The sequence below is a fragment of the Orbicella faveolata genome, unplaced genomic scaffold (assembly GCF_042242905.1).
Source record: "Orbicella faveolata isolate gen_17 unplaced genomic scaffold, um_ofav_v1 contig_3, whole genome shotgun sequence".
Lineage (NCBI taxonomy): Eukaryota > Metazoa > Cnidaria > Anthozoa > Scleractinia > Merulinidae > Orbicella > Orbicella faveolata.
In genome coordinates this window covers 2,635,717-2,659,468 of record NW_028301558.1, presented here as the reverse complement: position 1 = coordinate 2,659,468, position 23,752 = coordinate 2,635,717, and the positions used below count along the sequence as shown (strand labels likewise).

General features: G+C 39.3%; 1 protein-coding gene and 1 long non-coding RNA gene across 3 annotated transcripts; one reads left to right on the top strand and one right to left on the bottom strand.

Annotated features, from left to right (window-relative positions):
* Positions 1-426: 426 nt before the first annotated feature.
* LOC110049455 (xaa-Pro aminopeptidase 1-like) lies at positions 427-20,817 on the bottom strand. 2 transcript variants are annotated; one of them, XM_020755239.2, is made up of 26 exons: positions 20,611-20,817; positions 20,455-20,525; positions 17,583-17,696; positions 16,773-16,836; positions 15,864-15,968; positions 15,266-15,306; positions 14,466-14,517; positions 13,943-13,965; positions 12,959-13,082; positions 12,389-12,484; positions 12,150-12,231; positions 10,535-10,670; positions 9,888-9,932; positions 9,039-9,125; positions 8,409-8,459; positions 7,922-7,986; positions 7,634-7,711; positions 7,091-7,162; positions 6,449-6,509; positions 6,100-6,169; positions 4,050-4,154; positions 3,881-3,955; positions 3,509-3,585; positions 3,263-3,310; positions 3,082-3,132; positions 427-1,070 (listed from the first exon to the last, which is right to left on the bottom strand). In XM_020755239.2, the coding sequence occupies exons 1-26, from the start codon at positions 20,642-20,644 to the stop codon at positions 858-860; spliced, it is 2,040 nt and encodes a 679-aa protein (XP_020610898.2). In that variant the 5' UTR covers positions 20,645-20,817; the 3' UTR covers positions 427-857. The 2 variants fall into 2 exon arrangements, with proteins under 2 accessions (XP_020610898.2, XP_020610900.2); XM_020755241.2 differs by having other exon boundaries at positions 20,464-20,525; positions 20,611-20,816.
* Positions 18,400-20,526, top strand: LOC149106059 (uncharacterized). The gene is made up of 2 exons (XR_016210016.1): positions 18,400-18,631; positions 19,803-20,526. It is a non-coding gene; the product is annotated as an uncharacterized LOC149106059 (long non-coding RNA).
* Positions 20,818-23,752: the final 2,935 nt, after the last annotated feature.

Here is a 23,752-nt window from a genome sequence, read left to right as displayed (position 1 = left end):
CTTCTCGTCTCTTACCGACCAGAAAGAGAGGGATCGCCTGGTTCAATCGTGCCCCAATCTCTGTCTCACCATAGTTACTACAGGGGTATGGTTATGAAACTCGACAAAGTTCTTTGCTGTAAGTTTTTGTTTTCTTTTTTGGCCTTGACCGTGCACCAAACACAATAGTTGTTTACTTCTGACCGAGGAACTAACCAATAGAACCGTTTTGATTGAGTGTATGAACGTAAAACAAAAGATTGTACACGGTCGTGACCTTCCAACATGAATCTTGGCATCTTTGGTTGCTCCTTTGATGCTTGCCGGGCTTCATAACCATTTCCCTCTATTAACTATCGTCTCACAGAATGGCATTTGTTTAGGATATGGCCAAGTACAGTTACTAGCCCCCAAAGTTACAATCGATAGCACACAATACGATGAGTATATGATTATTTTCCTTTATTTAGAGCGTAATAAGGTTTTAAACAGCAGTTATGGTTACGGCATGGGCTAGAAAAGGATGCCCTCAAATTTCAAAATAAAAATATGATGAACGTTAAAACCTAACAACGAACAAAAGTGACAACTTTTTTTGTCTCAACCCGTAGTATATATCGAGGCCGAGATTTTTCCGGTATGACTCAAATAATAGTACTTTAAAAACCCATTACTTTAGAAGAAAAACACTACAGAAATGAGCTGGAAAACTAGATCGAGATCGCCGTTAATGAGGCACTGTAGTTTTACAACACCTACGACAACTTTCATAAAGTACAGATTATCAATACACTTGACACTTTAAAAGATTACATCAGCTTCTATGACATTCATTCTACCACTCAGCACTCTAAAAACGACCAGAGATAAGTTGTATCTCACATGTGAAGAAACAACCCAAGGGCTGCAAAAAGCGTGATCACAGCAGACACTGCAAGCGACCTGGCTCCTGCTGCCGGTATCCGTCCTTTTTTGCCAACTGGCTCAGTTAACTCGACCAACCAATTGTACACGTCGGTTTTGTCCTGGTCTTTTAACATATTGCCAATCTTCTCCCGGCATTGCTTATGGTAGTTGTTGAGCCATTCAATCTGCAATAAGATGAAGAGTTGTCAATTTGCTTAACTATTGTTGTCTTTTCGTTTTTCTCTAGCAGCTTTTTACCGGGTAGTTCGTTTCCTCGTAGGATTGAAACGCTCGTGTCTCTCGCATATACCTCGCATACATCCCCCACTCCTCCCCGCTAGAATACATCCCACGCATCTCAGAGAAAAGAGGTTACAATCTTTACTTCGTGTATTTCTGTCACAACCATCAGGGCGGAAAACGGAAATAAACGCGATGGATAAAGATTTCTGCATATATATAGAGAGAGAGGAATCCACAATGGCAGGCGTTCTTGCCTATTCTGTAAACTTTATCTGTCCAGTCTTAATTAGGAGTAGAAAAGACAGAATGCTGTCTAAAAGCTCATTCTGAAACAGAAAACTGAAGAGAACTCAAAACAAGCGCAGTCCCAATCAAACGGGTTCAAAATATGCGCGATGGTAAACAACTGATGAGATGGAGGATGTTTTGTCTGGTACATACACGAGAAGATGATTTTTCTGTCACTGACACAGGCAGCCAGGAATCAAACCCAAGATCTTGTGGTGACCAGTTCAGATGCAACCACTGAGCTACAGGAGACACGTGGGAAGTAAGGCCATTAAACTTGGTTTATGTGACAATCTTTCTGCATACTGCATTCTGTTAGGTGTTGAATGTCTGTAAGTGAGGGTCCACCATAGGGTTCTCAGATCCCGCTTTCCCGTCCATTTTTTCCTGTTAATCCCGCCATCCCGCCTTTTTTTGCCTGGAAATCCCGATCCCGCCCACTTTTCAGACCTTTCTGCGTGAATTATTAACTTGTTAATTTAATTATTAACACAAACTTTTAAAAAATAGGGATATCGCATTAAAGACCACAAAAGAATTCAATGGCTAGCAGACAAACACAAGTGATTATAACGTTTCTTTCTGTTCACGGTTTACTGTTTTGTTTTCTTTTGTCCACATATTATTAAAAGAAAATGATTGTTCATTCCCATATTTAAGAGATGGCCTGTTAACACACTTGACAGTTTCTTTCAAAGCTTTAAACGCCTTCACTTTCCTTGAGGTCTGGCCTCAGAACTTTTCTGAGTGACGGCCTGCACATCCTTTTCGCAATATATGGTGACGCAAATCATAATGTCGCATACTTCACTCGGTAAACCACTGTCATAGCCATTCGGTGAGGAAGTTCTGGCCAAAAAAAAGCCAAGTGCTCTGGAAAAGGTTGAAAGACTAGACAAACTATAAAGGATCGGGGGGCAAAGATTACTGACGCAAGCGTCGAAAATGTCAGGAATGGACAGATGTCAGAGGTCAACACAAATGATTGCAATAGGACTCAAAGACCTCATACAGTCTCATGATACTAACGTAGTCAAGCGATAATGGATACGTTTGACAGAACCTGACAGGGTGCAGAGCCGTTGCTATAAACCTGACACAGCTATTCGCATTCGTCTCTGCCAGCTTGTGGTTTTTACGCTGGTCAAGAATAATTTATATGGTCATGTAAGAATTGAAATCCCGTATCCCGCTCTGTTCCCCTTGCGAATCCCACATCTCAACCCCATAAAAACACGAAATCCCGCTCCCGCTCATATTTGTAATTCCCGCTTCCCGCCCCTGGTTTCAGCTCAAATCCCAAATATCACGGCGAAAAAAAAGCCAAATCCCGCATCCCGCCAAACCTATTGTGGACCCTCTGTAAGTGGCATATTCGTAATTAAAAAAAAAAAATGGGATACTTGATTTTTTAGCCTGGTGAATATTTAAGAAGATTATTTTTTTTTCTGTCGGTGACGTTGGTTCTGTATTAATTTCATAGCTGACCTATTTTCACTGGAAAATTATTTTGATCTTTTCATTTAGCGGTTGAGTCAGGACTTTATGTGTATATTTTAAACTTGTTAACAGAGTTGAGGTGTTAACTAATCACAGCGTACAGTATCTTGTTTTTACTGTTTTAAAATGTAAAATTGATATCTGGTATGTTCTAAATTAAAATACCTCAGTGGGAGTCATGATATCCAAGTCGATCAAACTCTTCCAGTACGGTAGCTGCCAATTAAACAAATTGCCATTATCTCAACGCATTTGTTTACCGAGCGATAAAATACACTAAAAACAGCAAGGCGCTCTAACAAAGAAGAATTTAAGCTAAATAAAAAGTTGAAGTTAGTGCACTTACAAAGGACACTGCTTCAAATGTCACATACTGCTTGTCATTGAAGGAGTTCTAACAAAAGAAAGGAAAAAAGAATATAACCACATAAACCCAGAAATAAACACAGACTAACACCAAGAAAACTTTCCCACTCTTTTTAGGTTTTAAGTCATAGAGGAGGAAGTACATTTTGCTATGAACTAACCCCAATTTCTGATCCATATTATTACACAGAAAAAACCGAGACTCTTTGGGATTTTTTAGTCTTACTTGTGTCTTCGCGGGGACTGCCATGACCACAGTTTCAAGTCTGATGCCGAATTTACCATCTTCGTAATATCCGGGCTCTGAAGAAAAAGAAGGGTCCCCGTTAGAAATGAGAAAACTTCAATTTTCACCTGCAACTATTTATTTCAGGGCCATAAATTGTCACTGGACTTAACTTGCACCATGGTTTGGTTTGTAACGTACGGATGAAACTCATTTAAACGCCCTTTTCATCTGATACTTAACAAATGTCGTAGAAAACTGCCGATAATTTCTTACCTTCCAAATTATTATACTTCAATCTTTTTCGTTACACCCTCCCAGGATGATTTTCGTAGATAACTACACTAAGAAATAATAATACGCTAAGCTTACCATCTGATTGAAACATTCCAGGAACGATTGGTTTTTCATATGCTCTCGGGCAGCCGACGGTTATTCTCTGTGGTCCTACAACATACAACAGTGTGTCACAAAAATAGACACGGAGCTGTTGTTACGGAGTTTTTGTAATATCCCAACTCATTATCTTGCCTCATCTCACCTTCATGTACACCGAGAAACATGCCAATACCGTGCCCCGTCCCATGCCTGTAGTCCAGGCCATTTTGCCACAATTCTCTGCGCGCGATTGTGTCTAAGAAACGACCTGTCAAGAAAGTAATAGAGACAGCAGTGAGTTCATGTGATCGAGGTGTTGAAGTTACACGCAACACTCTGTAATAAATAGCAACACATATGAGTGGATTTATGGAAACAGTGTAAATGAAGAATGCGCTCCTTTGCAGCAAGTGAGTTACCTACTTTGATTTAACGCGGACTCTAAAAGACCTAAAATCACTCCAAACAATGACAAAAAAAAAAAAAAAAAAAAACAGCAACAGCGAAAGAAAAAGCAGAAAGGTAGAAGACTACAAAAGGACGATAAGAGAGAGGGGAAGAAAGAATGACACTCGCTTTGAAGTTCTATATTGTCTACTTTGTCTCTGACGAGAAAAGAAATGCTGAGGCAGGGTGAGCCATACATAAATATAGCTCATTAAAATTAGAAACATTAGTCTCTTTGTAAAGAAGACTTGTTTAGGAAAGAGTTACAAAACTTGAGCAGCAATATGCAGGTCGGCAACATGTGAAGGGTTCTTTCTCGGCGGAATTAGCGCAAGCATCGGAGTTTTGGTCTGAAGCTGGTGCAATTTTAGCAGAAGCTGCAAAACCATACTTACAAATACATAAAATACAAATTACAAATACGTACAACCATACAGAAAAATATTCAGGGAAATTAAAATTTCCCTGAATATTGGAATATTGGAATATTTTTTCCTCTTTTCTACTTGAAGGTTTTAACCTTCAAGGAAAAAATATGTATGTCCAGCAATGTGTTGATGATCAAACGATTCAATCTTCAAGCGACACACTGCAGAACAATGAACCATCATACCAGATCAATCAATCAATCAATCAATCAATCAATCAATCAACTTTATTTAGAGAGGGTGACACATGAAAGTATAAACTGATAAACTAGTGGCCCTCTGTGCTAAAAATCTACGAGCAATTATATAATAACTAAGTATAGTACAAAGTATGAACAATAAAAAATTACAATATTTAAAAAGTTACAATAAAAGGTTACAAAAATATATATAAATGTATATACATAATTACAATGATTTAATAATTCCTAAAAATTTCTAATTATAAGTGTTAAAATATTAATTTAAAATATAAAAGTTAAAATATTACGAAATTGTAAAATGGTCAATATTAGCGTACCCCTTCTTTACGTACTCGATATATTTGCGTTTAAAACTGAGAGTTAATACTTTCGCTGGATCTTATTTCTACAGGTAGGGAATTCCATAATACAATTTATGATGTTAAAAAGGTTTTACCCCCTTCTGTTTTCCTGTTGTACATGGGGCTGCGTAGTATTATGTGACCATAACCCGAGGATCGGACTGATGTGTCACTTACAAGAACTAACTTATTGCATAGATATTCTGGGCATTTACCCGTTTAAACATTTAAAGATAAGACACAGTTTGCTAACATTAATTTCATCACAGAAACGCATCCAGTTCAGCTTCTTAAATAAACTACTGAACTGTTCGTTCTTAACATGTAGTTAACATCTAGCATGGCCCAGACAGCTCTCTTTTGTAATCGAAAAACTCGTCTAATACGTTTGCTTTGGATGTCATACTCCAGACTGCTCCGCCGTATAGAACCAAAGGCATAATAGTTGCATTACAGAAAAGTATGCGCTCATTGAAAGGTAGGTAATGCCTAATTGATCTCAGGACGCCTATACGCTTAGCAAGTTTCTTACATAAACGTTCGACATGCTCGTTAAAAGAAAGGTCCGAATCAATGAACACTCCAAGTACCTTATGGCTTGTGGTCGTCTTACCAGGAATTTATCTTGTTGCCAGATAAATTCCAGATAATTATATAAAGTCGCAACGTTTAATTAACAGCGTTGACTTATTAAATATTGAAGAAGTTGTAGACGGTCAAATTCAGCAAAGGCACTTTTCACCGTCCTTCCTCCGTTCTGTCTGAAAAGCGTTAATCTGATATACATATTTTACCTTGCGTATTGTTTGGAAATATAGTCAGTGCTAGTGCGATCTGACCCTTCAAAACACGGGTGTAGGCATCCTGTGAAGCAACAAAGAGCGGCTCATTACTGTAAATAATACGGGCCGGGAAATTAATATAGCATTTTTTTTTGTATGTCGAAACACAATGGCTCTTGAATAGACCAATTTCGATGTATTAAAATTCAGCCTAAGACAATAGGCCTCAGCACGAGGCTCTGGGGAATAAACCCCCCAAACTCTGTAGATATTCCCCAGAGCCTCGTGCTGAGGCCTATTGTTTTAGGCTGAATTTTAATATATCGAAATTGGTCTATTGACATGTCAAAAGTAAGTTCACCTTTTCTTGGGCTGTTGGTGTTCCAAAGTGGACTGTACGAGTTGTATCTGTTGTTCCATCTCTACACAGGGTAAATCAAAATTAACAGAAAAAGTCATTGAAAAGCTACTATAACTAACGACTATCTATCGTGACGTTGACATCGCATTAACAGCAGGAGAAGACGAGTGATTTTCTCCAAGTTTTATCGCTGGTTCATTGCGCAGTTGTTAAATTGTCCGCAGCTTTGATCAAAGGAGCAGCTCGTGAGCTTTATTTAGAGGAGACGCTTTAGGCCTTTAATGTTTACAACATGTTTTCAAGTTTATCTGGGTTCCCTCTCAAATTTACATCAATCATGATCCAACTCAGTCCATCCTAACCCCATCTTCCTTCCTTGACGTGACTGGAAGACAGCAAGCGGAGGAGACTCGAAGGACATGTATGTTAAGTTGTTCATGGCCGTATGAATCAGATCAAAGTTTTGTCCATTTTTCAAATTTGTCTTCAGAATTAAGAACTTATTCTTAGTTTTATTTGTATATCACGAAATATCCCATTCGACACATGAAAATTTTAATGGTTCGCTTGGTTTGAGCAAGCTATGGATAACTTGGAACAACTTATGCTTGTGTTAAGAGATATGGAATAATTAGCTCTCACTTCAACTGGGATCCACTGTCAACGAGGAAGGTACTTTGATCGGTAATCTGTAAGTTTGTGCTTTCTTCTGGCCTGCGAGATGAAACAAAGCCTTTTCACCCCCTACATTACCATGCATTTGACCCTTCCTATTCTCAACTTTCCATTTTTCTGAGGTCCTACTGTCCTACTTCTAACTTGTATAGTACTTGTATAGCCATGGTTCATATTTCGGCAAGACGCAGTCAAGCCAATTACCCATGTATGGCGAGACCAAACGAGTCTGATATGTTACCGAACCAGACTTGTAACAAAGAGGTAGGATTACTCAGGTATTTATACCATACCCAGCAAGAGGGCGCACCCAGACTGAATCGGCCGTAAATCTACGCATGTAGTACCGTATTGGTACCCACCTTTGATTTCCTATGACTACATCTCGTTATATCAGGTACCGTAAATATATGTATAATACGTCACTTATTTTCCGCGAGTCTCTGTTCAGAAAAGGAATTTTATTTACAACAGCTTGATGAGTACACTGAATTTCTCAGCTTTCAGTACCTGTAATGAATAATAGCTCCATTGGGACCAAAACCTGCGATGGTATCAAAACTATGACCCATGTAGTCAACTTGTTTACTACAAATAACAAAAATATGAAATTGAATACAAAGCAAATATCATGTTAATGTTATGTTAAATATCATGTTAATATCAATCTCGAGCTTTCGGTCTGTACATATTTTTGAGAACATTACATTGGAGATTAAGGGGCGTTCGTGTCGATATTAAAGCATCTTTATTTTCTTCAATAAAGATAGTTTTGACACAAACGTAAAGGTCATTTACCTTTTAAATTCTTCCAGTTTCTTTACTGCAGACATTTCTGTTAGGTCCTTACTTCCTTTAGAGACCTTCAGGCAAGGAAAGAAAAGTTACTTTTCGTTTAAAAAAGACTTAGAACGTCACTAAATAGCCTCATTGCAATGCTAAGTATATTTATGTTGGTCAAAGGGAAACACTATTGTGAGTTCAGTGGAGGTTGAGGTTTTCTCTTTCTCGATTTTCTTGGAATTTCTACAACACAAGTCAAGAAAAGGACGCAGAGCTGAGAGACTTCTCGCGTTCTGATTGGTTAACGAAGTGTGGCATTTCCGGTGCTATAGCTTAACATGGGACTGCAACGTTCGTCGTTTTTTGTGCACTTTGAATGGAAAACAAACAGGTGAAGTTTTATTCAATTCATTATTTGATTTGATCACGCTTTCGTATCTTGCGAATATGTTGCGACTAAATCGTACCAGAGCTACATGTAAGTCGTAAATTTAACACATACCTCATTTTTCAGCCAGTAAAAAAACTCCAGCATCGCTGTATTGTCCTTGAGCTGTAGCAAAACACATGGAAATGGTAAGTATCTTTCTCCCGTCGAATGCCTCTGCCACGTCACGGAAGTTAAAATTAAAATCAAGTGAGATAAACGTAATGTTTTCAAAATGGCTGCCGTTAATCAGCGGCATTTAAACTAAAGAAGGCTGGTCTGGCTAGCCGAAATATTGTCATTTTATATTATAATTTTATGCCCTTTGTAGCTCTTTGTATCAGTTCTGCAATGAGGGGTGCTTCGATAGTTGTTTTGCTGGTTCGTTGCAATTAGTTAGGTTGGTTGGCTGGTTTGTTTGTTTGTCGCCTCTATGTGTGTTGGTGAGTGTGGTTATTAAACGAAACAAACCATTGCTCACAGTAGACTAGCAGCAAAGTTTTCATTTCAAAGGTGTCCGACAGCAAGTGGAATACTTGATATTTAGCTAGTTAGCAAGTTCATGAACTAGAGGTTGAGACGAAAGAACAGCGGTCAAAATATCGAATCGACATGACTTTATGCAAATGACTGTTGCCACATTAATACCATACCGAAAATATAAAGGTACAATTAAGAAGAACCGTTGCTTGTCATGTTACTTACATAAGCATTCTTCATTCCTTCAATCTCTGTGGGATTTTTAATAGATTTCGGCAGTGCTATGGGCGAGTCCATCAGCAATAAATTGTCCTGTTTGTAAGAAATTTAATTTTAAAAGCTGACACTGAAGAAAATCAACAATGAAGCTGCTGCAAAGATTTAGCGAGATGCTGTTAAAAGAATTCACTAACTGTTTACTCGAGTTTTAGAGCTGTGGCGATTATCTTGTTTTGGAACTCGACGGAGAGTACTAAATGAAGACAAGCTAAGTAGACTCTTGTATAAATGTATTTTCATGTTTTCAAAATTCTAGAGTATGTTGACGTCAGACTAGCTTATTTCGTCCCCAGACCTTGCTTAGAAACTGCAAGCTTGTAACTTCAATAGTAGATTTGCACGACAGCGTCATTTGACTACAAATACCAGAATTCAGTTTTTTTCTTTATTATTCAAATTTTAAAGCACCAGTGGGAATAACTATTGCGTTAATTAGCATAAGAAAGAGGAGAAGTGAAGGATTCTGGTAGTTGTAGTCAAATGACACCATCATGCAAATCGCCTATTAAGAAAAAATAATAAAAAAATAGCATGAAAGGTACCAAAAGACTGAAAAGAGTATCGTTCTACGTGGCTTGGGGATGGATTTTGAGCATCTCGCGAAATCACGCATTCTGCCTATTGGCAGACTAAAAACAAACCGAACTTTCTTTTCCTCGTCTACGTACTTCTTGTAGGTGAAAAGGTGGGTTCGGTAAAGGGCCGGACCTGTTGTTCCATGAATCTCTATTAAAATTCAGATCAATGAGAAAGATCATTTATAAGGAAGTTCATTGACTGACTCTCATAACCAACCTGAGGAATTGCTTCTTTCATGGCGTAACCGGATAAAGGACTTAGCTGAAGATAAAAAAATACAAGAAAAGTTACACAAAGAAAAGTGTTTAAGATCCTAATGCTATTAGTTACAAAGGAGGAGAGATAAGTCTACAACATCGTGAAATGCGCCATGGGCTGCCATCACACACACGTTAGTATGTGAAGACGTATTTAGAAATTTGTCAAAGAACTCTGGTGTTAGAGACAAACAAACAGGAAGCATGAGGCAAAGTGAATATTGCAGAACAGTAGCTAAGACACGTGATAAGACATGTGGCGAACATGTGAGTATGTGAGCAGGTCATATGAGCTCGTCTTTCCGATGGATCTTCCTTTGACTTCTTTCCATTCAGTCACCGCACGCCTCGCTATTATGTGCTCTCAGCGAGACTGAGTTTTGAATGAATCTACATAGAAACCACCCTTAAAGAAAGCATTGAATATAAAATGAAACGTGGTTGAAGGGACTTTCTCATGATCGGAAGCAAATATTTGGAATTTGAACTCATGTTAGTTTAACGTAATCAAATTCGATACAGAGCTTCATCAAACGTGCACTTTGCTTTATCATGCCACCGACTCTGAAACTTTTAGTAAAAATTGTATAAAGAATACAAGCTTACCCAAATTTTCGCATCACTTTTAGCTGCTTCGGTTTTTATGTCCCCCAGAAAAATGGACATGTTGTAAGGTTGTAGTGTAGCAACATTTAATTGCGTCTTTGCTGCGGGAGTTAACCTCTCTTCTTCAATGTAAACCCTGATCAGAAAAAAAGCGTCAATATTATAGCGTTTTTCTCGGGTTACCTTATATTTGCATAACCATAAAGTTGAATTACAGAAAGACAATTTTAAATGACAAGCTTTACAAATCCGTCTTCCTTAACCTCCTTCAAATGGTTCATCTGACAATTATTCCATGCGGTCGAGTTGGATGTAAGTTAATAACAAAACATACAGAACATGCGAGTGAAATGCGAATGGCTTTATCACGGTATACGAGGCGACGTCATCTTGAGCGGTCAGAAATTACAGTGTTTCTCTGGAATCCGATGGCAAATAACTTTTTCCAAAATTGAATTTTACACACTTTGTGAATCGCAACGTTAAAATACCAGGTAGACAATTTTATTTACCAAGTTTGAAGAATGCATCCTAACTAGAAAACGCTCAGTCAATTTTTCTAATTTTCCATACATTGTGAAAAGTGAATTGATCAACATGACATGTGCGTGGGACAAAGACAAAATCTGAGTCCCCGACAGGAATCGAACCCATGACCTCCCGAACACCGTGGGCGCCCTATCCACTGAGCTACGAGAACTCTTTGATAGCAACGTCATTTAACTGAGTTCATTTGTGACAGGCATCCTGCATACTGCTAGGATCAGCACTGTCGAAGTCACATATCCCTGTCGGGGAGTCAGATTTTTTCTTTGTCCCACGCTCGTGTCATGTTCATCAGTTCACTTTTCACATTTCATTACCGAGCGTAAAATTCACCATCTTTTTTCACTTTCCATGCATTTGTCTGTAAATTTAGCCGGGTAGACGCTGTTCGCGGGAAAAAAAAACAATTACAGACAAATGTATGCATCTATCGGTGCATAGTGTTCTTGCAGCTTATCGTTTCAGAAATTCATCGGTTGAGCTGGTTTGAAAACTTTGCCGCTAGAATAGAGTACGAGCAGTCGATTTTCGTCCCTGAAATCTCCCGCGCGATTGGAAAAACTAAAATTATGCAAATCAGAAATGTACAGAAACTAGTAAGAGGCCTAAAAATTGTTTCGGTTTCGGGTCTCCCTGTGAATCAAAGTAATTACTGTTTTCCTTTTTGTGCTCATTACTCTGTCGTTTTTGATGTACATTAACAGACATTTTCAATGAAATTAAATCTTCTGTTCTAAACTTTGTGAATCGTTTGAATATGATGGGCAAGTAAATACGCTTAATAGCAAATGCGCTTTACATGTAGGGTAGCGGTGCGATCTTAACCAATCGTTCAAGTTACAATTATTTTGTCGCTACGAACAACATCCAGGTACTTTTCATATTAGATAAAAACTCGGTGAATCGCTGTTAACCCAGATCTGTGAGCCAATCAGAAAGCAATAACCTACTGAGAACTTACTGAACAGTTTTAAACTGGAGCAAACCTAAATTAATCAGTAACTCCTTTGGTTTAAGAACGTAGAGAAGATCGTAATGCGATTTTTCTGTCACTAACATTTGTACTTACTTGATGTGGCTTGGAGTAACGATAACGAAAGCGAAAAAGAAAGGGCTTGAAGGCACGTCCGCCCCTCTCAAGTTCAACAGCCCTGTAAATTGGCAAGTATACTATTACTTTTACATGACTTAAAAAAAGCTTTACTAGGCTTAACTAAACTTGGCGTTCTTTGACGTTTTATGTTTGTAAGGGGCATAGGTCCAGACTTTTATCACATATAATCTTCGAAAACAGTAAAGTTTACTTACAGGCAACCTCATCAAGCTGGTACACAATAACCGCCGTCGCATCATTTGCAGTCATCTCGTTTCGAAGATCTTTTATTTTGTCAGACCATGCCTTTCCTAACCAACAATTGTAAAACATAAAACAAATAAACTAAATGAAGAAATGAGGTGCGGATCAATTGTGATTTGTTAGACAAACACTGTTAATTGAGTCGCCTCGTCTTGTACCAGTTTATGCTTTAGAACTTTGCCACTGAAATGTTGAAGAAGCGAGGACCCTTGTTTAGCGTTAGGGCTAGACAAGAGGTAGTTTGTTTGTTACACATTTCTGATCTAAATGATCTTGACTATGTCAAGTGACAATCATCATTATAAACCGATGAATTTTTCCCCCTTTCATTGGTCATCCGAGACCCAACCACGTGATCTGCATAACTACCAGCAAATAATGGTCTGTTCATGCGCAATACCGTTGGGCAGTGATTTTGTTTTTCAGAGTGTCGGAAAATGCTTTGAAACCTCAAGTAAACGAAAAACAAACTCGACTCTGAGTAATCGACTGATAAGACAATTGTTCAAGAATTCACTAACCTGTGAATTTCATTTCCAGCGGGTAGATCGTAGCGTTGCTCAAAGCTGGTCTACCCTCAGTCCATATCAAGTCAACAAGATTTTCAGAAATCGATTTCACTGTAATGTTTGACTTTTGAAGCTCCTGAAGAAAAAAAATCTCGCGGATCAGAGGCAAAACCAGGGGAGGGATTGAGAGACTTGGAACAGCATTATTTGTTATTTGTTTGAAACTTCATAAAACAAGAGAATAACTTTTTTTATACGCAGTTGTTTCACTTCCGTCAATTGACTGACTGCCAAGGTAGGGAAATATATTTTATTTTGCGACTGCATTAATATTTTTGTTCTTCTGGTTGAGAAGTAAGGTGAACACCAGATTTTATATCATGCAAGTATCAAGTATCAAGTGTCCGGAACGCTGAAAATGGCGTTTTACAGGGTAAAATCGGAAATATTCAACGTAAAGGGATGACCCCGGACCCCCCTCGAACCTCACGACTGCGACGCTGGCCATCCACGCCGATGAAATAAAAAGTTGTGAAGGTGTACACCGCCCCGCCCACCCCCCCCCGCCCCCCCCCCCGCCCCCCACCCTTCACTCCCTTTCAGAAATTCCTGGATCCGCTCCTGTGGATCGTGATTCTATATGCATTAATAGTGAATTGCAATTTAGCGGTTTGACGCTGGTTTAATAGCGGGCCGAGTAAAAAGATATAACAAAGTTGACGATAAGCTCTGTATGACTAAGGGTACAAGGATAGTTGCAAAGTGACATATGTAGAAGTTCTTTTGTCCTGTTCTGTAATCCGCCGTACTCCTCCCCAGATCTACTCGTCTTTGTTTTGTCTGGTTTGTCATTATTTCTTTAGTGTCTTCAATTGAAAGCAAATCCGGTCTTCTCTCAGTTGAAGAAAATTTTGCAATTCGAGGTTTAATTCTTTTTAAAGGAATTTTCCACACATGCTGTGAAAACTCTGAGAATAGAAATATAAATCTTCACACCTTGGTCATGTCCTCGTAATTACCTGCAAGAATTAAAACAATAAAATCAGGCTTCTGATAAAATATGTAAATTTACCTTAAAAAACCAAATGTGCACAAAATCTTCTGAAAATATGAAGCCGAAAGTTCCATTGCAATGTTCTTAACTTCCTTTTCTCTTCCATATTCAATTTATTACATGATTTCCCGCTTTTGCATATGTACATATGTTACGTTCCAATTACTTACCCTGCTCTGTATAACTAGAAAATTTTCCAACAGGGATCGAAACAATAGCTCAAGTTAAGCATAGCACAAACGCTTACATCTGTTTTCGTCTAACCTCTCCCAGGCGTTCAGTTAGTTTGGGGCGCAGTATAAAAAAATGCGCTCGACAAAATGGGGGAAGCGCAACACTAAGCCTCTCTCTCTCTCTCTCTCCCTTATTTCGTTCCGCCGTTTTTCTTCGCGCAACGTCCCAACTAACTGAACGCCTAGCCTGGGAAAACTTTGTTCATTCGCTACGTCTTGAATTAATACGTACCAATGGAAATGAGGTTTGCATCAACTCCAACTTTTTCATCGCTGGAAAGTTCCTAAACAAAGGTTATTGCTTATTCAGTAACATCAGGAATATTGTTTCATTGTTTAAAACAAGTTCGATAACAATCTTTTAAAAGAAGCCCATTTTAATTTCACGAACTCGTTCGGTTCCCTGTTGATCGCCTCTGTATGTCCGATGTTCGTTACTTGCAGTGCTTGGTTATAATAAACACCAAGCGCAATCATCAAAACATCCGTTATACACACTTCCACCTGTTTTACAGAGATCATATAATTTTTTTATTGCAAACTGGGCTTGCATTATATTCCGACAAGGCAATTCTGTGTCTAGGCAGGCCAGAAAAGTTTCGCAAACATCATTCAAGCTCGCCATAGCACTACCAGACATTCTCACACATAGATTAACTGACTAACAGTACGGCCGAAGTTGGTCACATTGAACCTGCTTTACGTCATTGCATAACTCCCTTGACCATCCTTTCGCACAGAGGTTGAGCGTTTGACCGAATAACCATGGGTTAGACTCAGAATTCTCGGTTTTCCGAGTAACTTCAATAACTTGGTGATGAAATGTTTCTCCATGTGCTGTACCGTGGTAAACGTATACGATCCGATCTTTCCGTGTCCTTACATAACGCAAAACGCGCATGTCCGTCCGTTCTTAATCAAGATATGATTCAAAGTATGAGTACCCTTTTTACGTAACAAAACAACCCGAACAAGTTTTCTCAGGTATGGGTCTAGTGTACGTTATCTCCCGATAGTCATCAAGTGCATTACCTGTGACAACCATTCGGCTTGTGTTGGGGTACCTGCCAGACCTAAGACAGCAAAATATGACATTTATTTGCACATCAAATTGGTATTATTAAGACAGGATGAATGTGAGAGAGCTAATCCCCATATAGGTCTTATTCCCAAGTTAATCTTTCTCAGGCTCTTTTTAGAGATGGTACTTCGTTCTCAAGCGGATAACGTTACTACTCGCGTTAAGTGGATGTTTTCGTGGAGGATAAAAATGCGTGTAAAACTGCTTGGATTGTCCACGCGAGCAAAGCATCTTCTTTTTGACTTCACCGCCTCGTATTACTACAGGGCTAGCTGTGAGATGTTGGTTCTAATTAAGGCAATTAGAGCGGTTTTCAATCGAGTGTCGTAAAACCAAAACCAAAGCAACAATCTACCAATTAGACTACTCAATAAATCTCAAACTGTAGTAAAAGCCAAAATCAAAACCAAAGTAATTGCCTGATTACTTTCGTGGACACTCAACTGAAAACCGCTCAAATCATACATCATGGGTCAATACATGACGGTGTATCGGCAAGGTGGTATGCAATGAAGCTATTACAGTTTGTGTAGTTTATGAACTAGTTACCCTGTTTCATCAACGTCCAGTTATCATCCATTTGCATGGTGGCTTGAAGGAAGTAGCGACCATCAGTCCACATTGCAGCCTTCGTCAATGTAACGACTGCATCACCTAAATAACCAACAGAGATGTGGATTAAATAAGAAAGTACATCGCATCAGTTCATCGCATCTGATGGGCTAGTTAGAAGACCTGCACACAAATGTAAGTCAAAGAGCTGCATATGCATTTTAAGGTACTGGTGTAAGTTAACCCATTGACTTTGGTCCACTTCTGACGTCATCAACTTTAGCCGAAATTGCCATCACTTATATCCAAGTTCTGTAGGAGGAAAAGATCTTTCCAATGATATCCAGCTCAGAGTGATTGAGTCAATTGAGCCTGAAATATGCACGAACATGCTTAGAAATTGGAGGGAAAAACTAGGAGGAAAATGTCCCTCAAGCTCAACCACACTAGGCTACTCCGTGGTAAGAATTTTTCGTCTCGATGAGGCTTTCTTGGGAAATGTTTGAACTGGAAGCAAGCCCAGTAGAAGGTCACAACTGCAGCAAAAAGATAAAAAAGGAAAAAAAAAGGAAAGTCAAAAAAATCCCGAAAAGCCTCAAGATGTAGGTCAGACGTAGATCGCAAATTTGTGATTTGTGCCCATACCCGAGAAAAAATGTCATAAAACGCGATGCTAGCGGAAAGAAAGGCAAGCTCTCATATTGCAAATACCTTTATGGGTAGATTGCAGCTAATTTAGCTGATATCCACGCTAAAAATGTCCAAAATATCCAAAAAATGCGTGTTTGCCAAAAGTCAGATCTAGGTGTCAATGGGTTAAATCAACAAAATTAAGCTAACAAACAGGGGCGAAATGAAGACGAACAAAGAAGGAATGCCAAGAGGCAAAAAAGCACCAAACCTTACCACTTGAGCCGGTAAAACCAGATATGTATTGGCGTCGTTGAAAGTGTGGGGCAACATATCCGCTCTGTATTTATAAGAGAGAGAAGTTTATAATTAAGTATCATTCATTTCTCAATAGCGCAGGCAAATACGAAGTCTGTAATTGCAGGGCCTTTGTATGATCGCAGGCGGTCTAACACGTCATGTTTCGACATAACACGAAGCGATTCAGACTTGCAATTGAACAAATGCTAGTTAGACCTGAAATGTTCACGCAACGGACCACGAAGAGAAACACCACTATTTTCAACGTTGTCTGAAGTCACTACATGTACAAAGCTTAAAATATTTCGGCCTTAATCAGTAAAAATATCAAAAGCCTCTAAGCATTTTTCGGCCTAATAATTGTGCCTTCGTTGGGCAAGAAAGCGACTTAATAATCTCAGGTGTTTAAAATAATATACTTCTAGCTAATGGAGGAAGTTCGCTGCGTTTCGAAAGAAACCATTATATTTGGAATGCCAGAAGTTCGACCAACGTCTAAGAGGTTTGTGGAAAAAGACAATCAAAATGTTAAACCCGAGGAGGATTTAACTTAACCAAGAAACAGTTTAGGCCGTTCCCTGGAGACATGCTCTGCCGGGGCGGCGATGAGACTTGACACCACAATAACTGAAGAATTGAGGGAACTACCCTATTTGAAAAGACTGACGACTCATTTCTCCACAATTACAATGATATCGCAAGTTTTAAAAACTTCTGCCAGCACTTCATAACCATATCAATAACAAGTAAAGACACAGCCTGGTAGCAACTTCTAAAATCGTTTACCATGTGTTGGTCAACAGAGGGAATGATGTAGGCCTGAACGCCTTCTTGTTGCATCTTCTGTCTTAGCTCCTTTAAGCGCTCAGTTGTGTTCACCTTAGGCAAGGACGGGGCAGCCTGAAAACGAAACGAAGTCAAAATTGCATGATGATTAAGGATGGCTAACGCTACGGTGTAGCGCAGTGTACAACACGCTTTCACTGTGTTTCCATATCGAGGAGCTGTGGAGAATATCAGTGAAGGATAAGACAGCCTTGAAATTAAGTCCAGAGGTCTGCGCTAAAATTTAAAAAGAAAACACTAACTAATAGGCATGTAAAGCGCTAGAAGCAACCTCGCTTCAGTCAAGATAAGCGGGGGAGGGGGGGGGGAGGGAAACTAGTAACTAGGGACTGGGACTCTGGTGAGAGGGATTGGCACAGCATGACCCAGTAGTATTCAAAAAATATTGTTGTTTTGTCAACGCAGACTGTTATTTAAAGATTCCAGTTTATTTTGAGTAAATCAGATCTAACATATTGGTCGTTAATGGAAACATCGAGCGTGTTCCACCTCAAGGAAACCGCAACAACAATGCAGACGGTGGAAACATTTCTTCCAGTACTATGTGTTCATCTTGAGCTCATCACAATTATAGTTTGTATCGGGGGTAGTTTTCGAAATGTAAAATTAGCGATTGTGCAAATGGAAAAAATATTTTGAAATATTCAAGTGTCTCTCTTGACAAGGGAGATAATGGTTAAGTTTCTTTATCGCCGTAGAATCTGTAAAATATTCATTCCTTTCTAAAAGGGGATATCAACAAAGTAAGCCAATCTCCTTCAGTTCTCACATCTTCCTACGCAGCTGTTCTCGTCACACAGGTATATTCAAGGGGTAATCTCTTCAGTTCTGAATGCGAGACTGTCAATTCCAGCATCAGATCACGTTTCGTCAAAGGGGATTCATTTATCACGAGCAAATATGCCAGAATTCTCGATTCTAAACTTTATTCCTGTCCAGATCTAACAGGAATCATCAATATCAGTCCCGGGTTTCCAGTAGCAGACTAGGTCAGTACTACTGAACGACTTGTCTCGGAGTTAAGTGTTTTCTTCAATATCGCACTAAATGTTCAGTTACTCGGTCTCAAACGAAACCCACGCAATTTTTTTTTAGTCAACTCCCTTTTGTCTTTACCTAGATTTCGACTCGATATAATTTATTGTCTACCAATTTCAAGCTAAAGTTCTCATTTAGTTGATGTTGCTGTTTATAGACTGAGGTGCATCTAAAATTCCGGGCAATCATAAAGGTTCTTTGGGGATGGGTGGGTAAAAAGAAGTTCAAAAGAAGTTATGGCCGAAAAGTAGCGAATATGTTATTTCTGTTAACATTGCTCTCATTGTAAAACCAAAAACCCGTTTTGATGAGTGAGTTAGTGAGAGGCGACGTCATACAAATGATTAATCTTGGAATTCCCACAACCGAGACGACAATTATTCACTCAATTCAAGCGCAGTTGTAATAAATCAGCTTGTGCTCTTGCGTCTTCTTTTCAGATCGCATAGAGCAGACTGTCAATATCACCCCTAAGCGTAAAAACAATGCATGGTTTTGTCACTTTAGCTGCTCAAATTCGGATCAAATGCTTGTGTAACTGCTCTGTTGCCTTGCTTACTGTCCTTTGGTTTGGTATTGGCTGAAGTCAAACTTGAACTTTACTACTGTTTGTGTTAAAGAACAATCTGACAGTGGAGTTGTTTGTTCTTTTTTAAAACACAGCTGTGAATGAAAAACAGTCAGTTGTTTTTCTGTCACAAAGGCGTAAGAAAATATTGAGTCTAAAATGCGAAGCTTATCAGTAATTCTACCTTGTGATATACATGGTCGACCTGTAGCTGAAGATGAAACGCCGGAAATAACAAATATGAGAGTGGAAATATGAGCTGCTCATTGCGCACTAACGAAAATAACACTCGATAAGTGACGCGCAGTGTAAAGGAAACAGTTGATTCTCTCGCATGCAGCTAAATTCTCTCCCAAGTTCACGTTTGTTTCAATATTTTTCTCATATTCGTTTTGTTAGCTATGCCTAGGTTGAATATATCTCAAGTGGCGGGTTATTTTTAAGCTGTGGTAATGCGAAATCCGAGTCGAACGGTTAGTTAATTAAACCGGAGGAGGACTTTTAAAACTTGACCGAGCCAAGTAACATTAAATTGCGAATTCCTTTCATTCTAGACAAACTGTTCTGGTGATTGAAGGTCAATGAGTGAATGGTGACTTGTACGAAGCATGAAAAAATGGATAAACCTTGGAATTCCCACAACCGAGTCGAAAATATTATGTGAGCGAAGTCATAGAAACTGACGTCTTTTGCATTTCTAAGAGAAGTACATTTGCAATATCACCCCAAGCTATAGAAAAGTGGTACTGTATACCAACTTGGTTGAATACTCTTATTGTGGAAACCCCAATTGCAGCAGAAATAATCGATTTTAGGTGTTCAGACTCTACTGTATAAACATTAAATAGTTGTAAACAATGTCTGCAGGATTTCTTTGTCCAACGAGAGATGAAGCGAAAATCGATTCACACCGCCAGTTAGTCCCGTTTCAGTTGTGAGCTTCTCAGTAATTCTTCCCCAATTCCCGAGTGAGATGACGCTCGCATCTAATAGGATAATTACAAATGCTGGCAGCGTTAACCAGGAAACTGAGAGAATCAGCTAGTAAAGTAATAAAGAGTTAAGCTGATCCCTGCTTGTGGGGCTGGCTGCTGGGCTGCTATCTTACAAGCTACTGATAGCATTTTCGCCGACTGCTTCGGAGGAAGTTAAAGGTTACGTCGGGAAATCATTCTAAGGTAGTTAATTATATCATGCTACACTCACTCGACCTACCCTGCGGGTCCTCACAGGTTCCAGCTCTTTACAGTTCACCAGGAAAGAGCACGGCAGAATCACTATTGAGAAAAAGCGCAAAGCAAACACACTTTAATGTATCGGTACAGTCCAACTTGCAAGAACAATTCAGCGTTATTTACTAACCAAAAACCAGACACACAAGGCTTCGACTTTCCATGATAGCTTCACTGCTGCTCTGATTGCTGGTTAAACCTCAGTGACAAAGTCGATATCCGCGATATTCACTTGCTGCAGAGTTAAGCCGACGCGGTATGCTATGACACCCGTATGACACTCTATGTTGCTGAAACAAATCATATACTGTTACGATCTATACACTCCACGCCTCACTGGGTTGCGACAAAAGAAATATATTATTTATTCAAATTTAAATCAAATTTATTATTAGAGACCACGTGGTCCACGTGTCCTCCATAGGATTTGTTCACTTGGTCATAGTTGGTAGAGAGGACTGACTTGATTAAACCTCTGCGCTCACTGGTCTGACCAATCATTTATTGTCGATAAAACAATGAGCTTTTTTTCCAAGCTGTAAACTAATTATCAATGCAAAATGCATGGTTATTGTTACCACTGAAACCACAAGCGGTCCTAGCTCAGGCTGTAAGCGCGAGCATCGTGCTGATCCTGCTGATCTTGCGTAGAATATATATTAGGAGATACAAAAACTGGAGAGCTCTTTATAAAAGTACTTTATCTTACTTCCGCAGTGTATCGTGTGTTTTCTGTTTGCTTTTGCAGCTGATTTGAAGCGATCTTAGCGAGTTGTCGCTTCCTAGGTTTCCAAGTTTTCCTAGATTAGGCCAGTATTGACACCTAAGAAGAGGTAACTCCCTAATACCGATTCAAATCAGCAGAAAAAGCGAACAGAAAACAAGCAATACACTGCAGACGTAAGATAAGAAGTTTTATGAAGAACTTTGTAGTATTTGGATCTCGTAAAACCAATCGTAAATATTCCCGGCTTCGTGGGGATACTCCTATACAGGTAAGCTATGTTGGTATGCGCTTCGTGAAGGGTATGGTTTTCAAACAGTTTAGTCTTGGATGATGGCGGTATAGAAATCAGACAGTTTTGGTCTAGAACAGGGTTCTTTACCCGAAGTTCTAAAACTTGAAACTGAAACTCGGAAGTGACTTTGTAATGATATTGGTTTAGTTAGCGTATATTGGACTATGATAGTGATAAAGTTTCTGTGTTGAAAATAGCTGGTCTGGGATAGAGTTGGGGGGTTTGGTGACTAGTCTAGAATGGGTTTGTTAAGTCAAGTTGATCATGGTCTAATACTCCTGGTCTAATATAGGGTGAGGGTTTCAAAGTCCCAGCCCTATACCCCTTCCCAAAGGTTTACAGAGTACCCATCCCCAGGGATATTCCCTTGCAAAGTCTTATGATTTCGCAATGACCGCTATCCCAAGTTCTCAACATATTATTCACACAGAGAGGAAAACAGAGAAACTGAAACTCGCTGGAATCGCTTTGAAACGGTTCCAAAAGCCACGGAAAAAAACAACACAGAAATCGTTCTTATTGAATTTCTTTTTTTGTATGTGCTATATTTGTTTCTATAGGTGCTATATAAGCAATTTGACGCGAAACTATGCACGGATATTTGTTCGCCGGCATTATCTGTTCCTCAAAGCCAACAGATAATGTCCAAGGACAAAATATCCGAGCATATTTTCACGCCAAATTGAGGCTATTGTGTTTATTATCAGCAGCACGCGCAGCACGCGCTTTTTAAAAAATTCAGGAATATCACTCGGATATTCTCCAGTTTTAAGCTGGGGAATATTCGGTCACATGACTCGTTTAGACTAATCGCGTGTGAACAAAAATATTTGATGGATTTTAAATACGATTGTTACATGGTGGCTTCGTGGTTGATGCGTTCGTCTCTGGATCGAGAGGTCCGGGTTCGAGCCCTGGCTGGGAACATGGTGTTTGTGTTCTAAGGCAAGTCACTTTACTCTCACAGCGCCTCTCTCCACTCAGGTGTACAAATGACCGGCGAACTTAAGGCGGGACTAAAATTCTGAAAGAAATTCGAAGTTTTGTTTTTTACGGAACTCGAATCTTAAGGTATTGAAGTTTTATTTTGACAAGTACTGTTACTGTAAGTTTAAAGCTCGTTTTCTCAAAACGAGCTATTTTCGCCTTCTAGAAAAGATATCTTGAGAAGGATTTATTCAATTGAGCTAAAATTCTCAGGATTTGTTGTTTTTAGTACGTTCTGTGGGATAAGCATAGAACTTTTCCATCCAGTGCATTCTGTCAAAGTTATGTATTGAAACGTATGCTAGATTTTCTGTATCAGATTTAACTGGTCATCATTTCACGTGCTTTTAACTTTTCAAAAATCTCTATGCTTATCCCAGCAAGGTGTTTGTCTTCTTTTGTAAAATGTAAAAATTATTCCTTTTGATCAGTTCTAGTAGGAGTTATCTTTTCTCAAGTAAGCCCTGCCATTCCCCAGCAGGTGGCAGACTTAATCAGCCGGTGTCAGGTTACAATACAGTTATAGGGTACACAAATATTTTTTTCATAATCTTTGCTCTTTGAACTTTTTAAGAATGTATACTTTGCCATGGTTTGGAGTTAACTCTTAGCCACGAAAAAATGTTTGAAACATGGTCTGTTTTTAAGTCCCACCTTAATGCTGGAGGTAACCTAGCGATGGACTAGCATCCCATCCATGGGGAGTAGAAGTTGCTCCATGCCACAGAAACGGGGATAAGCATGGGCCACTTGGCTCGTATGCAGACGTAGTGTGGGCCGCGCCCTATCTGTAACAGACCAGGTTAGACCCGACAAGGTAAGCAATTTCGCTACCCACCCCCCTACCCCCCTTTGCCCTGGTAAATTTTATTCCCCCCTGGTGTAGTGGTTAGTTTCCGTGGTCAGCACCATATTTGGTCAAAAGTGACACGCACTAACTTCCAAAACTTGGCTTGCCTTTCCTACTCCTTCCCTAGACATCTTTTTTGAGAGCTCGAGATTCGGAAATTATAATGACAGACGACGAGATCTGTAGGTCTTAACTTTTTATAAGGAAACCAAAAAAAAACCCTGACATATACCACCTAATATAAGGTGGCTGGCTTAAGTTTTCAGCACTCTCCAAGACTTAGATTTTGATGGGTCATAATCACAACCCTTTATTACTTGACGCTACAATCATGGTATCATAACACTGCCCAATCATCGGTGAACATGTCGTTATCATTTTCGTGACAAAATAGGTTGCGACAGCAAAAGTATAAT

Bases quoted from the DNA above. Each gene is read 5' to 3' on its own strand.
- LOC110049455 (XM_020755239.2), bottom strand. From the start codon at position 20,644: ATGGAAAGTCGAAGCCTTGTGTGTCTGGTTTTTG. The intron at 15,969-16,772 runs GTAAGGTTTGGT...TTGGTTATTTAG, and splicing joins TGGTTTTACCGGCTCAAGTG to GTGATGCAGTCGTTACATTG. The intron at 7,163-7,633 runs GTACTGAAAGCT...TTCATCTCGCAG, and splicing joins GGAGCTATTATTCATTACAG to GCCAGAAGAAAGCACAAACT.